Source organism: Chelonoidis abingdonii, chromosome 8, assembly GCF_003597395.2.
Source record: "Chelonoidis abingdonii isolate Lonesome George chromosome 8, CheloAbing_2.0, whole genome shotgun sequence".
In the NCBI taxonomy this organism is placed as follows: Eukaryota; Metazoa; Chordata; order Testudines; family Testudinidae; genus Chelonoidis; species Chelonoidis abingdonii.
In genome coordinates, this window is record NC_133776.1 from 28,911,753 (window position 1) to 28,926,786 (window position 15,034).

Genomic DNA, 15,034 nt, shown 5'->3' on the forward strand with positions numbered 1-15,034 from the left:
AGGAGGTGAAGACGTGTGAGCTTCTTGCCCTGAACAAGTCTGCTCCAAGGGAGAGGAGGCTCCCCAAAGTCCTGACTGGCTTTGTGGGGAGCAGTTCCAGAGCATCGCCTGGGGACTCCGTGACACCGGGTACCTCCCCCGAAGCTCCCATTAGCTGCGGTTCCCTGTTCCCTGGGCAAACCTGGCACACCCTGTGCACATGCCTATGGCTGGCAGGCTGCAGCCGTGCCGCTCGCCTCCGCCCCCAAGAGCAGGCTGTGGCTGCACCGCCCGGCCCAGCCCGCTGGAACATGCTGTGGCTGCACTGCCCAGCCTGCCCAAGCAGCTCCAGCCAGGTCAGAGACATTCTCCCCTGGCCCTCCCCAGATAAGGCTGGAAGGGATGGGATGGGGACAGTGTGGGGGTCCTGGGCTAGGGGTGGGGTCATGTGGGGGATGGTCACAGGGGTTACTCCCCTGACTCCCAGCTTCTGCCCCCTCCCCCTGCAAAATTTCCCCACCAGTTGCTGTCCCGGCCCATCAGGGTAAGCAGCTGGTGTGCCGGGACACATTGTTTACTTAGGTTTACCTCTGTGCCTGTGGACACTTGAGGTAGACAAACCATCTTGGCCCCCCAGTGGCTTATCCTCATGGCCCGGGAGCCAAAGTTTGCTGACCCCTGAATTATAGGGTTGGCTTATGAACGGGTTATAAAAAAATTCCATTTTTACTTATCCATTTTGAGGGGTCGGTTTATAAACTAATCAGCTTATGATCCAGTATAACAGTTAATTTGTCCTGTCACTTGTCTTGCAGTGCATTTAAAGAGAAACCATGGCTTCAACAACTGGAAATTGCAAGAACCCTAGCTAAGAAGAGTATCTGCAAACCTGTATACTGATGAAGGCCTGATTTCATATTGAATGTTTCCAGGAACCTGTAGTTTGGGAAGAGAGCCTATGTTTGAATGCTCTAACATTATCAACAATGTCCTATTCGACAAGCATCCTAAATTCAATGACATAGTACGCAGATATGGTCAATGAAGGTATATTAACAATTAATACATTACATGAAGATAACGTATAAATCATTAATGGATGCTCTGGGCTTCATCTGTTTCAGATGTTTGATCTCTTTAGCTCTAAAAAGAATAAAGATTAAATCATGTGACAAAAATAATTCTGAAAAACTGAATGCAATGTGTAAGGGAAAAAGAATGACTCATTAGATTAGTGTGAACCAAAGGTTTTCAGCATTGTATAGCACCATGAGAGAAAAATTAGATCACCAAGGACTAAGCTTTAATGTGCTAAGCAAAGCCTGTGAGAATCTCCTATTGAACCTCTAGTCATGCTTGGAGACTTCATCCTTCAGCACTCCCTAGGAGTTTAAAAACCTTCCACTCCTATCTCTAAAACAGTTTCAAAATGACTTTGATTAAAACCTTTTCTGCAGCTCCTGCTATCCAGAAGAGCCTGCCCTGTGTCTCTCTACCTCATTGAATCTGTCCTTTTTTAAGTCTCCTCTGCAAATCTATCTTTTCTCTCTTGCATCCTTTCTTTCTCTCTTCCATTGAGATATTTATTTAGGGTCCTCATTCTGCCAAACCTTACTTATATGAGTAATCCTTACTTGTGCAGTCCCATTGAACTCAAGGGACTAGTCCTGTGTGCAGTAAATGTGTGAACAGGAGTGTATGCAAGGCCTTGTCTATGTTTGAAATGCTAAGCAGCACAGCTGCAGTGCTTTAGTGTTGAAATTCATTACAATGACGGGAAGGATTCTCTCATTGGCATTGTTAATCCACCCCCCCAAGAGCCGATAACTAGGGCTACATCGACACACAGCCAGGATCCACGCTCTGAGATTGATCCACCAGCGGTCAATTTAAGGAGTCTAGTGAAGACCCATCAAATTGACAGGGATCGCTCTCCAGTTAACCCCTGTACTCTACCTGATGAGAAGAGTAAGGTGGGCCTACGGGAAAGTTTCTCCAGTCGACCCCCCACGGTGTAGACCCCACATTAATTTGACCTAAGGTACGTCGACTCCAGCTATGTTATTCACGTAGCTGGAGTTGGGTACTGTAGGTTGACTTACTGTGGTAGCGTAGACATAGCCTAGGTCAACAGAAGAATTCTTCTGTGAAACCTAGTGCTATCTACAGTGGGGGTTTGGTTGGCTTAACTACATCACTCAGGAGTATGGATTTTTCATTCCCCTGATTTAGGTGGATTGACTTCACATTTGAGTGTAGACCTGGCCTAAGAGACTGGTTTTTATTGTCTGACCCCAGTCATTTGATATGGGAAAGGGTTAAAAAAAGTTAACACCCTTGTCACATGACAGGGGTGACTATTCACTGACTTGATCAGCTAATGTTACAATGAGTAAGAGTTAACATGATCAGGCTTTAACTGAGACTATATTACTTATCTCTGCAAAGCATTTTGGTGTACAGAGCCTGACTTGTCTTGCACAGAAATCATAGTTTTACCATTGACTTAAATGGGAGAAGAACAGGGACCCAGTTAGTGTGAAATATTCTATTACATACTCTGTCACATGAACTGAATTAGAAGTACTGTAAAATACACAAAGAAAAAGGGGTCACACATTTAAAATTCTGCCATTTCATAAAATGAAATCTCCTGCATTGGCAGGCATATGGACTAGATTGCCTAATAAATCATTTCCATCTCTCAAAATGTCCCTAATATACAGGTAGCACTTTCAGATTGAAATTCTTTCCTAAAATATAAAATGATAAAATTGTGTCTGACAGTATGCCTCCACTGCCTGGTCTGCCTCAGTCTATGGGGGTGTAAAGAACAGTGCACACCAAAGTGCTGTGCTATAACTCCCCCGTGTGGATGCTGCAGGCACAAGCGAAAAGATTTCTCATTTACATTAATATAGTCCTCTTCAAATAAGACGATGGTAATAAGAACTGGGAACCTTGTTCCCACAGCATCTGCACAGGAGAATTACAGCACAGGACTTCGGTGCGCACTGCTGTTCACAGTCTCGTAGTCCAAACAGCAGGGCAGTGTAGACATGCCCTGAGATAGTATCTTTAGTGGTTCTGTGAGAAGCAGGAGGAACAATGTGTATGTGTGTCTTCCTGTGTATTTCTCCTCTGATCCTCTCACTCCTATGAGAGAAAAGATGGACAGGTGAGCTATTAAATTAACAACTGAAATATGTTTGTTGGTTTAGCAACTGATTGCACTGTATATTGCCTGTGATTCTGACTTCTCAGTATTCTTGTCAACCAATGTCAACATGAATCACACACAAAAAATAAGATTTTCTACAGAATTGTAAAAATAAAAATGATTACAATGTATTTCCATTTTTCTTATATATCTTCTTTTGACAGGTATTAGCATATAGTATCTTTATTTTCAATGCTGCACATTTATATACCATACTTGTACTTAAAACCAATTGGTGACTACCTTTTAACTACGAATCTAGGATCTGCTGCCCCTCCCATTTAAATCTGTGGCAGTTTGTCCACTGTGGCATGAAACCAAGTATCAGAGGGGCAGCCATGTTAGTCTGTATCCACAAAAACAACAAGGAGTCTGGTGGCACCTTAAAGACTAACAGATTTATTTGGGCATAAGCTTTTGTGTGTAAAAAACCCACTTCTTCCATGCATCTGAAGAAATGGGTTTTTTACCCACGAAAGCTTATGCCCAAATAAATCTGTTAGTCTTTAAGGTGCCACCGGACTCATTGTTTTTGTGACATGAAAGAATTGGTCTCACTGTGGTCATATTACACTAGACTGCACTTTATAGGAATTACAATGCCATCAATAAACAAAAAGCCACAATGATGCATAGTATCATTGTAGCACATTAGTAAAATCAAAATCTGATCTATTTTGCTTATATAATTATTTTTAGATATCCACACTGAAACTATTATAGAATTTTTTACAGTTCCTACCCCTGTAGTAGATGAGTGGTATCTTTAAACAAAAACCAAAACCTCTCTTACTCATCCCAGGCAGTCTCTCAGACCAGTTGGAAACATTTTCATTTTGAATATTATTTTCTGTTTATTAATATTTCCAGTAGTTTAAAATTAGACAAAAGGAACAGGCAGATTAACGATAAAGAACATTAGGCTGATTGTTTTCCTCCTGCCCTTTTTGGAGGGGACAGTGGATTTAGGGATTTGTCAAAACTTGGGGTGGGGGAGAGAAATAGCTATGAATGGGTGACTTTTAAACTGAATTTGTAAATATTTCACTTGGTATCCACAGGCCTTTTCCATTGCTAAATGAACTTCTTCCCAAATAAAATCTGCCAGCTGTGGGAATCTTAGTGCACTCACCTACATAGGGCACCCACAAATAAATATTAGCTGCTTTATTCTCGTTTCCCTTTTGAATAATTTACAGTAAATTGAAAGCTAGAGGTGAAGCACAGCTACATACCACCTATAAATATTAACAATGTTTGAAACCGATTGTTTAGCTCTTCACCAGTGAGGGCTCATACAGCGCTTTGCACGTGTAAAGCACTGTCTGGACTCGATTAACCTCATGCTTTGCGGGATCAAACCCTGAACGTGTGAATTAACGAAATTAGAAATCAGTAGCAGCACTGAATCAGTTTCCCTCAAACACCGCGGAGATGTTAATCCACGCTCTGGGTGGGCCGCAATGCAGCGATAGCGCTCACCCACACTCGGGCTTGGAAACCCTCCTGCTACCGGGGGGTTTGAAATCTGGACACGGCGCTTAGCTGTGCGGAACGCAGAGCCTTGTGCCTGTGGCGCCGATACCCCACTTTGGGGGATAACGCGCTCTGGGGACCCTTCGGGCTCCTGGGCTGGACACTGGCCGCAATCGTGGGACCTTCCCGCCCGCCCTCGGGGGCGCCTGGGCCGCAGCGCGGGGGCGATTGAACTGTCCCCGGCACACGCAGGCGCAACCCCCGTTCCGCGCAGAGGAGCCGCAGAAGAGGCCGCTAGTGCACGGGGCGTCTCTCCCCCACGGCCCGGCCTTGTCCGCGCTTCTGGAGCCCCGGAACCCGTGTGCCGGGCCGTGCTCGCCGGCCGGAGCGCGCTGGCTGAGCCACCCTGACGGGAAGCGGGTCAGCTGACCGCGCGGAGGCGCCGGGCCTAGGAGCGGAGCAGGCGAGCGGTCGCCGGGAAGATGCTGCTGGTGCTGTCGGAGGAGCACAAGGAGCACTTGGGCTTCCTGACCCAGGTGGACAGCGCAGGTCGGGCTCGCCCCGCCCCCGTGTTGCCCCGCCCTGGCCGGGCTCCTTCGAGATCACAGACCCCACAAGCCCCCAGCGCCAGCGTGGCCCCCCCGTTGGGCAGCGATGTGGGGTCTGTTGCCCTGATAAACTGAAACAGGGTCCTCTGCCCTGCTCCCAAAGCACCTGACATCACCCCACCTCTGGGCCGCACTGTGGTTGAGGGGGTCCCTAAGTAGGGTGACCAGATGGCCTGATTTTATAGAGACAGTCTTGATTTTGGGTCTTTTTTTTATATAGGCTCGTATTATGCCCCACCCCCTGTTCTGATTTTTCACATTTGCTGTCTGGTCACCCTACCCCTAAGAGCCCAGGGCCTTTTGCGGGGCCACATGTCAGCTCTGTTAATGAGAGAGACCTGGCAAAGGCTTGGGGAAGGTGTGAAATGTGTCCCTGGCATTGCAAAATGCCCCCTGTCTCCCAACAGGCTGGAACTGCGCGAGAGTTACCCCAAGCACAGGAGTCACTAGGCAGGTCTGCAGAGCGTTTAATCTCCTTTCATTTCAGTTGTTGGTGAATTTGGCCGTATCGCGGTGGAGTTCTTAAGAAAAGGCACCAACCCAAAAATCTATGAAGGAGCTGCAAGTAAGAGCAAGAGAAGTGGGGCACTGGGATCTTGCTGGACTGATGGGGAATTGTTAAAACTGAGTTTTTTAAAACACTAATTAAAACAACCTAGATATTTTAGATTTTATTAATCAAAAACGTATCCTTAGATACTACAGCAGGTGTGGGCAAACTTTTTAGTCCGAGGGCCACATCTGGGCAAGGGAATTGTATGGGGGGCCATGAATGTAGGGCTGGGGCATAGGGTTGGGGTATGGGAGGGAGTGGGGGCTGTGGGACAGGGTGTGGGGTGCAGCAGGGGGCTCAGGGCAGAGAGTTGGGGTGCAGCAGGGGGTTGGGGTACAGGGTGGGACAGGGGGCTCAGGGAAGGGGGTTGGGATGCAGAAGGGGGTGAGGAGTGTGGGTTGGGATGCAAGAGGGGGTGCAGAGTGTGGGAGGGTCGCAGAGGAGGGGGTTGGGGTGAAGGAGGGTGTGGCAGGGGGCTAAAAAGCTTACGGCAGGGGTTGGGATGCAGGGTGCAGGAGGGGTGCGGGCTCTGGCCTGGTGCCACTTATCTTGAGCAGGTCTGGGGTTGCAGCAGCACAGAGCAGAGCTAAGGCAGGCTCCCTGCCTCTCCTGGCCCTGCGTCATTCCCGGAAGTGGACAGTATGTCCGACAGTGGCTACTGGGGGTGGGATGGGGCAGGCGGTTCTGCTCTGTGCTGCCCTTACCTGTGGGTACCACCCCTGAAGCTCCCATTGGCTGCGGTTTCCCATTTCTGGCCGATGGGAGCTGGATGGGGCAGGGGGCAGTGCCTGCAGGCAAGGGCAATGCACAAAGCCATCTGTCCCCACTTCCACCAGGGGCTGCAGGGACGTGGTGCAGGCCGTTTCTGGGAGAGGCGCAGGGCCAGGGCAGGCAGGGAGCCTGTTTTAGCCGCACTCCGCCATGGGGCTGGGAATTCCGTGGGCCGGACTGAAAGGCCTGAGGGGCTGGATCCAGCACGCGGGCCGTAGTTTGCCCTCCCTTGTACTACAGTGTTGAGCAGCAATATAAAATCCAGAAATATATTTGGGACAGATGTAACATCATGATGCCTTAAATGGATGTCATCAACTTGAAATATGCAATTAACAAATTTCTGGTGCTTCTAAATTTCTCTTCCATTTTTTTGTTGTTTTACAGTAATGTTTTCCTGGTTTTCGAAAAATATTTTTCTGTCTTCTGTTGCTTTGTGAAAGGCTCATCCAACTATCAGAGTAAAATTGTCTGTTTAGTGGATTATAGCTGGGAAGTGGAGGAATGAAATTAGCCGTACCCAAAGGATTATCAAATGTATAAAGAAAAACAAGTGAAAACACTCCCTTTCTTTTTTAAATCTTTCATCTATAGGAATCATAAATTATACTTGTAACTGTGGTTTAAATAATTTAGGTGTGATTATGTGTTTGTGTCCCTTTAATGCAATGCCTCCCTTTCCAAAGGGCAAAGTCTGAAAGTTGGCAACACTAGTACCAATCTGGTCACCATTGGTTAGATTTAAAAAGTGATACACAAGTGAGCATATTATTGTATAATATGATTTAATAAACTCTAAAGCATTCTTTCAGGTCCTATTGTGACTTACCATGCAATGTATGCTTAAGTCTGTACTAGTTCTGCTGTGCTTTTTAAAAAAATATTTATTTATTTAAATGACCTGCGTGTTATAGCCTGGACAGATACACCTTACCTTGTCTTCAATATCTGTTTTGTTTTTAGGAAAACTTAATGTTAGTAGTGACGTTATTCAGCATGGAGTTGAGGGATTAACATATCTTCTCACTGAGGGCTCCAAGCTCATGGTAAGGAATAATGTTGCGATAGTATATATCTGCGGGGAAAAGTTTGAGAGAAGTCCTCCAGTTTTTTATTGGAAAACAAAGGCTTTCACAATATGCCTACAATGCTGGAAACACTTAGACAAGGGACCCAAGTCAGGTTTTCAAAATTTGACGACTTCTTGATGATGGGAGAATGAAAAGGTATGTATAAAAGCAACATCATTTTTACATAGTATCATAATATTAAGCATCCCAAAGCATTGTCTATGTGACTCACTTCACTTTGCCTAGCATGTGCATTTCAGTGGCTCTGGAGTTAAACTTTTTAACAGCACATAGCAACAATACACAACAATAAAGAACAGATAGTGAGGAATAATACTTTAAAAAAACTATCCAACGTAAGTGAAAGGAAATCCATTTTTTGAGTTCTGACACTGTTCAAACGCTGTACTGAATACAGACTAGATTAACTCCTCTTATTAGTTGTTTCTTGGAGCTACCCAGGCTACTGGCCTGATGCTGCTTAGTTTGTGAGATTTTAACTAAATCAGCATAAAAGGTAATATGAATCCAGGCAAACAGAAAAGAAAGAAAGAAAGGTACCTGGGTAATAAATGGTCTTCCCATTGGGAAGACCGTTCAATAAGTAAGAGGATACTTGAATATTGCAAATGTATGAAATAAGTGGAGCAGTTGACTACTAGTCCTGAGTTAACTTCATTCACGTGTATTCTTCTGGTATTGCTTCCAGTTCTTGGAATAGAGTGAAATATCTTCCTTTGGAAAGTAGGGTGACCTGAAAAACGAAATAAATTCTCTTGGCATTTTGATGGGATAGAGCTTGTCGTGGAATACTTACTTGTTGGCAACAGTGCAAAAGGAAGACTCTTCTCTTAAGTACATGACTCCTTCCAGAATAATAGAAACTGAACTAGACCATAAAATAAAACATACAGGTAGAAAACCATTGATCTGGGACTGTCAAAGTACAAGGGCCACTCTAGATTAATGTAATGTGAGCCCTGGTGTTGCACCCAGTGCTTACGTAGGTAGATAGGCATTTTAGAAATTTCAGAGTACTTTAAAATGTTAATAATAATGCTACACAATAGTTTATAAATGTATTTGATATCTAGAAATGTACTAGGATCTGTCAAGGTCCAGTAAGTCATTGTTACAAGCTCCTTCTATTAGTACATTATTTTGGTTCCTACTACTTTCAAATAGGTGTACCAACATGATTAAATACAAAATGTTAAGCCTTTTTTTGCCCTTTTTAATTTATTTGAGTAGTCGTATTTGAATATTATTACTGATGTTGATGTATGTTGGTAGCAATATCATATAGGCATTTATACACTAGTTAACATGTGAGAGGTTTGATGGATTCTAGATATGGAACTCCTCTCTTATATTTCTGCATGAAAGGGATTGTAACTAGGTAATGTGACTTTAGAAAATGTGATATATAGATTCTGGGGAGCAAGTAACATAGTAATAACAACAGTTGTGCAATTCCTGATTATATTCTAAATTGTTAATTTCTAGATTTCTGAGATAGACTTCCAAGACTCTGTACTTGTTCTGGGATTCTCAGAGGAATTGAACAAATTATTGCTCCAGCTTTACCTTGACAACAGAAAGGAGATCAGAAGCATTCTTGGTGAACTGACACCAAAGCTTCCCAGTTACCACAGCCTTGAATGGAGACTAGATGTGCAGGTAACATACCCTAGTCTTAGTAGATAAGCTGAATTTCATTTTAGCACATTTTGGCAGAACAGCTATTGTGAAAAAAATAAGGTTAATTCAGTCTTCTTAAAATGCTTGAGGCTGCAGTATCTGCATTTTATATAAATATTTGCAGATGTTTATTTACTAGTGTGCACTGGAAGACAGTGGGCTTTAAGATAGATAAAGAATATAGTTAATGTTGCAAAATGATTTCATTGTTTTATGCACTGTTACAATGTGGAGTTCAGTCAGAGATTTATATACTAAATTAAAGGATAACTTTAAAAACAATAAAATAGACTAAATAAAAAGTCTTTGGTGTAATATATAATGAAGCATTGTCAAATGACAGCATTGCAAAAAACTACATTTGATTAAACCAGAAACTGCAATCATTATCTAATAATGATAAAACTAGATACAAACGGAAAGAGTAAACTATATGTCAGTCTATGAATAAAGTTGCGGAAGTGTTGAATTCCAGATTGACACTTGGGTTCCTAGCATTTCTTTGTTTTAACACATACTGTTTCTTTTTTCCCTCTTACTTCCCCATTTCATCTCATTTGAACATCTTCATAAAGCTTGCCAGCAGAAGTCTGAGACAACAGATTAAACCAGCTGTCACTATAAAGCTACACCTTGATCAAAATGGAGATCAGACAACCAAAATATTACAAACTGACCCTGCTACTCTGCTCCACCTAATTCAGCAATTGGAACAAGCCTTGGGGGAAATGAAAACAAATCATTGTAGGCGAATAGTCCGCAACATCAAATAACATTAATTTGTGACTTATCTCATTAAGTAATTTGTGAAACAGTAGTAGAAAACAATGTTCACAAGCATACATTTTGAGGAAAATAAACATCTGGATCAGATGAAATGCTTTCCTGTGCCAGGATCTTCAGCCAGTGGTTACAGGCCAAACTTCCTTTGTTTCTAACTTTATACAGATGCCTGATATGAGTTAGGATAATTGTCTTGTGCTTTAAGTCAATATAGAAATTAGTCTGGTCAGCTGTATGTTAGTTCTCTCTCCTTGGTGAGCATCCCTAATATTATATAGGGCTGTCTCAATATAATAGAAAGTTGTGTATTCATTGCTATATTTTTCAAGCAACATTTTTCTCTTGTGTTCTTTCTTAAAATAAAAAAATAGTAACACTGAGAAGGAGTGATATTTTACTAGGATTGGTCTTCCATCTAAATTCTTATGCTTATAGAATCACTGAATTTAGCTCTTAAAATTCCCACTTCTTTTCCCTGCCATAACTTCTGTTAGTGGCTGCTAAGATGCTTTTATGAAGTGGTGGCAACAAATTCTGTAATGTTGCATATATCATCAAAGTCACATTACAGACAAATAGTAGGTTTGTTTTAGATATTGTTTCCTATGTTTCTGGCTAGACTTGCAAATAAGAGAATCAGTCCATTTTAAGTTTAACTTATGTTAGCCAAAGCACTCTACTACTGTTTAACTTTCTGCAAAGATGTGTAATATGCTAGCACTTCCTTGACTATAGCGGGGTGTGATGGGGTGGCTACCTCATGCAGGAGTGGAAGGGGTTAATGGAGGCCAGACGGGCCAATTAACCTAGTAGATTGGAGGCTAAGAAGAAGGCCCTAATTAGAGGAACAGGCTGTGCAGGAACAGATGGGGCCTGTATAAAGCCAGGTAGCTGGCTGCAGATAGGGGTCACTGTTGCTGGGAAAGGCTGCTGCTTGGCAAGGGCAGTCTCCCCCTATGAAGGGGGAGGAGTGTTTGGAGACTGCAGGGTGCATTGCATGCAGTCATACCCTGGAAAGGGAGGAGGGTTTTGGAATTGGTAGACCCAGATAGAGAAGGGAAGCCAATGGTGGGAATCAGTACAGGGAATGAGGAGTGAGGGCTAAGAAAGGAAGGTCCAGAACTGCTGAGCTGAGGGTCCCTGGACTGGAACTCAGTGTAGAGAGTGGGCCTGGGTTCCCTTCCCAGCCCCCGGGGAGTGGCCAGGGCATTGGAGATGCCAGCTAGACAGCAGGTCTGGAAAGACTGTGAATTCCCTGGAAGAGGAGGACCTTAATGACCTGGCCAGAGGGCCAAGCCATGAAGAGTAGGCTGCAGATTCAGGGCTGCAGACTGAGGGCTTGTCTACACTTACTGGGGGATAGAAGAGCTGCGATTAATGCATCGGTGGTCAATTTAGCGGGTCTTCACTAGACAAATTGCTCTCCTGTCTACTCCTGTACTCCACTGGATTGAGAAGAGTAGGGGGAGTCGATGGGAGATCATCTCCCGTAGACATCGCGTAGTGTGTACCCCACAGTAAGTAAATCTAAGCTATGTCGATTTTGAGTTACTCTATTCACGTAACTCAAATTGCGTAGCTTAGATTGAATTTCCCCTATAGTGTAGACAAGGCCTGAGACAGGATGAGGGGGAAGACTCACTGGAAGGAGAGTGCAAGCTGGCAGAGCTAATTCCCAGAACGGCCTGCGGGAGTCGTTGAGAGCCATGACTTTGACTAAGGGCTAGCACCCTTTGACTAAGTGCTAGTAGTTACTACTGGCAGGTTCTGGCAACCAGCTAGTAATGGCTAACTTAGATAATAGTTTGTACATGCAAACCCCAATGGCTCTGCGTAAGTTCATACAGAGAATCTCCTCATGTGGAACCGGAAGTATGCAATTGGACGGCAGCAGAGACACCCCCCTCCCCCCCCAAAAAAAGCAAATATAGTACGGTGTTAAACATAAACTAACAACAAAAAAGGGAAAGTGGCATTTTTCCTCTGCATAATGAAGTTTCAGATCTGTATTAAATCAATGTTCAGTTGTAAACTTTTGAAAGAACCATAATGTTTGGTTCAGAGTTACAAACATTTCAGAGTTACTAACAAACTCCATTCCTGCTGCGTTCGTAACTCTGAGGGTCTACTGTAAATACAGGTGATCTGAACAGTAGCAAAAGCAATATTATGGGTTAAGCAATGATCGTTTTTAAGCTTTAAAGAAAGCTATTAGGAAAAAGCAAAAAAATACAACTGCTGCTTCATCCTCTCTTTTTCAGATTTGTTGATTAAAACAATTCTATGGCTTGGATTTTTCTCTCTGACAGGTCAGCTGTAGCAAGTTTTCCAACTTATGGAAAGATGGGTTTATAATGGAAACATTGACTTAATTATTGCATGGGAATGTTATTTTAATTAAGAAATGTAAGTGGCTTTTAGCATCTAACATGGATGACAAAAAAATGGGACTTCTAACATTTCATTCATGCTGTAGTATAACATTTTGTAGCTTCAGTGAATAGGATGTTAGTATCACTTTGATGTTACTAGTGGGAATGCATTATACACCATGGGAACTGTAGTGGACAGAGAACAGATAGTGAAGGGGAGTTTTGCACATATGATTTGGCTTCAATTTTTGCTGTCTCCCCTCCTTCCATGTTGATGTTATATTAACGCTCCTTTGCTGCTGTTCAGGATTTATGGTTTAAAATACACTTTTTAACTGTTAAATCTATTGCAATTTTCTTAGTGTTTTGGGTTTTTGCTCCTTGTGGAAAGTAGCATTTAAAGCCAAGGACAGCAGAAGTGCATTAAACTGTAGCAGTGCTTGCTATTTAAAAAGGGGCTTCATTTAGAAGATTCAAGCTTAATTAGTTTATTTTATTCTTTGATTTTTTTGGGGGGAGGGTGGCGGGAACGTAGGGGAGAATAGCCAAAATTCATGGTTCCCTCACACGGTGGTTCACTCACGCAATGACGACTAAATTTCCTCTCCCATCTGCAACGGAAGCTTATATCAGCATTATTTTCTATTTAAAAAAACGGCAGACCCTTGGTGTGGAGTCTTGTTATTCAGTTTCATTACTTAAGACCAGCTAGCAGGTTGTAGGAGGGTTGCTGTATCTCATCTACAAAGATCAGAAAGGGTTTTGTTAAGCACATATGTTCCTCTGATGATTGTTGACTAAATTTGATCCACTAGCCTCATCTACTGGGACTCTGCTGTTGCTATCATTTGATGCAGAAAAAGCAAATTTGATTAGGTGCAGAGGATACATCTTTTGCAGTAATGGGATGTTCTCTGAATGGATTAAGTTCAGAACACAAAGTTCTGTGCTAAAGTGGAGGTTGATAGAATTGGCTTTGCATTAGTGAGGGGTGAGCACCACTGCCTATTACACATTCATTTGAACCACTGCTTGAGAATATTAGTGAAGAGCTACTGGGTGTTGTGTGCGGAGGAAATAAATGGTATTTCCCTTTCCTTGGATGCCAGTGTCATATTTGTTATGCATCTGGTCCATGAGAAGACTTTGTTTACTATAGATTCCTTGGGATGCTTGTGAAGCACTATTTGCTAGTTTAGAAAAGGGATGTGAAATGAGAGACTATATATAGCTTAGCCTTTGATTGTCAGAACAGAAAGAATAGTCAAGCTTTTCTTAGTCTGTCATCCGTGTGTCCTTTTTGTGTGTGCGTGTGTTGCATATCATACACATGGGGATTGTATAAAGTAGCGAACTACAGTCAAGCTGAGTTACTTGGTACCTCCATTGGGTTTTTTCAGCATCAGTGCTGGTCTTCCATATTTTTAGAGTAAGTGCAAGAATAGATTGAGTAGCCAATTCATATTTTGCTCCACTGATCTCTCCTCAGTTGGGCCCCATTCTAAAGCCCACTGAAGTGAATGGGAGTCTCTCCATTCACTTCAGTGGGATTTGGGTCAAGTCCAAGAAGGCTCTCGTCATTCACTTCCTTATCCCCATGAAGGTCTGAGCACGCTTATATTTCCATCTTAAAGAAAACCTATTTTATTGCAGCTGTTCTCAGCTACTGTGGACCAGTTGGTACCATGTGCAGCTGTTTGTAATCTCTGTAACCATGTCTGTGGGGCATCATGGTAAGGTAGGGGGGTATTTTTGCTGTCCCTCCACCACATATTCTGGATAGAATGGAGAGTTCCAGCTGGACCATGGGAATATAGAAAATTTGGGAATGATAATCAATGCATATCCCACAGGCATTCCTGTATATCTCATGCGCTTATGCAGTTTCTCTCAGTGGTGCACAGGCAAATGGTACATTATGCAATATTCACTTGTTTTCAGCAAAGCTAATCGCTGCATGGCGGGCCTCTGTAAACAATCTCCATCAGTTCAGTGCTGGTGCAGATGGCTAGTGCTGGAGTAATAGTCCCTATGGTGAAAATAGTCCTCCTGGCACCATTGCACTGTACAAGTCAACTGTGTGGATGGTCTGTACTCTACTATCCCAGGTTACATTTTCCAGAAACCTTATACCAAGTGCTGCATACACTGTTTGTTTATGTGCTATTTTGCCAGCCTCAGCTTCTCCAGAAATGATATTGTCCTGAGGGCCACTTCTTTATCAGGATGTCTAATGTCTTAGAAAAACACTTTCTATGCGTGTTGCCAGCTGGCAAGAGGTGGATGTGCCGGTACTGATGGCAAGGTGATCTAGTTGGAGCGGAACTTTGTGGCTGGGTGTTGTGATGGGGCAAGGCCAGATGGCTACAGTAAAGTACTGAGAAACAGGTATGTTGGCCCCAGGCTAAACAAATCCCTAGTACCCTGGTAACCAAATGGCAGTTGCTCCAGGTTAATCAAGGCACCTGGAGCCAATTAAGATCTTTCTAGAAGGCAGTAGA

The 15,034-nt window shown here is 43.3% G+C and overlaps 2 protein-coding genes across 3 annotated transcripts in view; both read left to right on the top strand.

Moving 5' to 3' along the window:
• The window catches only part of ANKUB1 (ankyrin repeat and ubiquitin domain containing 1), a 35,800-nt gene extending 32,470 nt beyond the window's left edge, over window positions 1-3,330 (top strand). For both annotated transcript variants that reach the window (XM_075068472.1, XM_032806241.2), the window contains exon 6: window positions 795-3,330. In XM_075068472.1, the coding sequence (XP_074924573.1) occupies window positions 795-879 (85 nt within the window). In that variant the 3' untranslated portion in view covers window positions 880-3,330. The remainder of the gene's footprint in view (window positions 1-794) is intronic.
• Window positions 3,331-5,089: 1,759 nt separating this feature from the next.
• Window positions 5,090-10,564, top strand: COMMD2 (COMM domain containing 2). Its single transcript, XM_032806235.1, has 5 exons — window positions 5,090-5,224; window positions 5,771-5,848; window positions 7,571-7,653; window positions 9,184-9,357; window positions 9,954-10,564. Exons 1-5 carry the CDS (start codon window positions 5,158-5,160, stop codon window positions 10,149-10,151), a joined length of 600 nt encoding a protein of 199 aa, XP_032662126.1. The 5' UTR covers window positions 5,090-5,157; the 3' UTR covers window positions 10,152-10,564.
• The last annotated feature ends 4,470 nt before the right edge of the window (window positions 10,565-15,034 follow it).

Excerpts from the sequence above, each read along its gene's own strand:
- COMMD2 (XM_032806235.1), top strand. The coding sequence starts at position 5,158 with ATGCTGCTGGTGCTGTCGGAGGAGCACAAGGAGCACTTGGGCTTCCTG. Across the intron at positions 5,225-5,770 it reads GACCCAGGTGGACAGCGCAG|TTGTTGGTGAATTTGGCCGT; the intron begins GTCGGGCTCGCC and ends CTTTCATTTCAG. Across the intron at positions 5,849-7,570 it reads AATCTATGAAGGAGCTGCAA|GAAAACTTAATGTTAGTAGT; the intron begins GTAAGAGCAAGA and ends TTTTGTTTTTAG.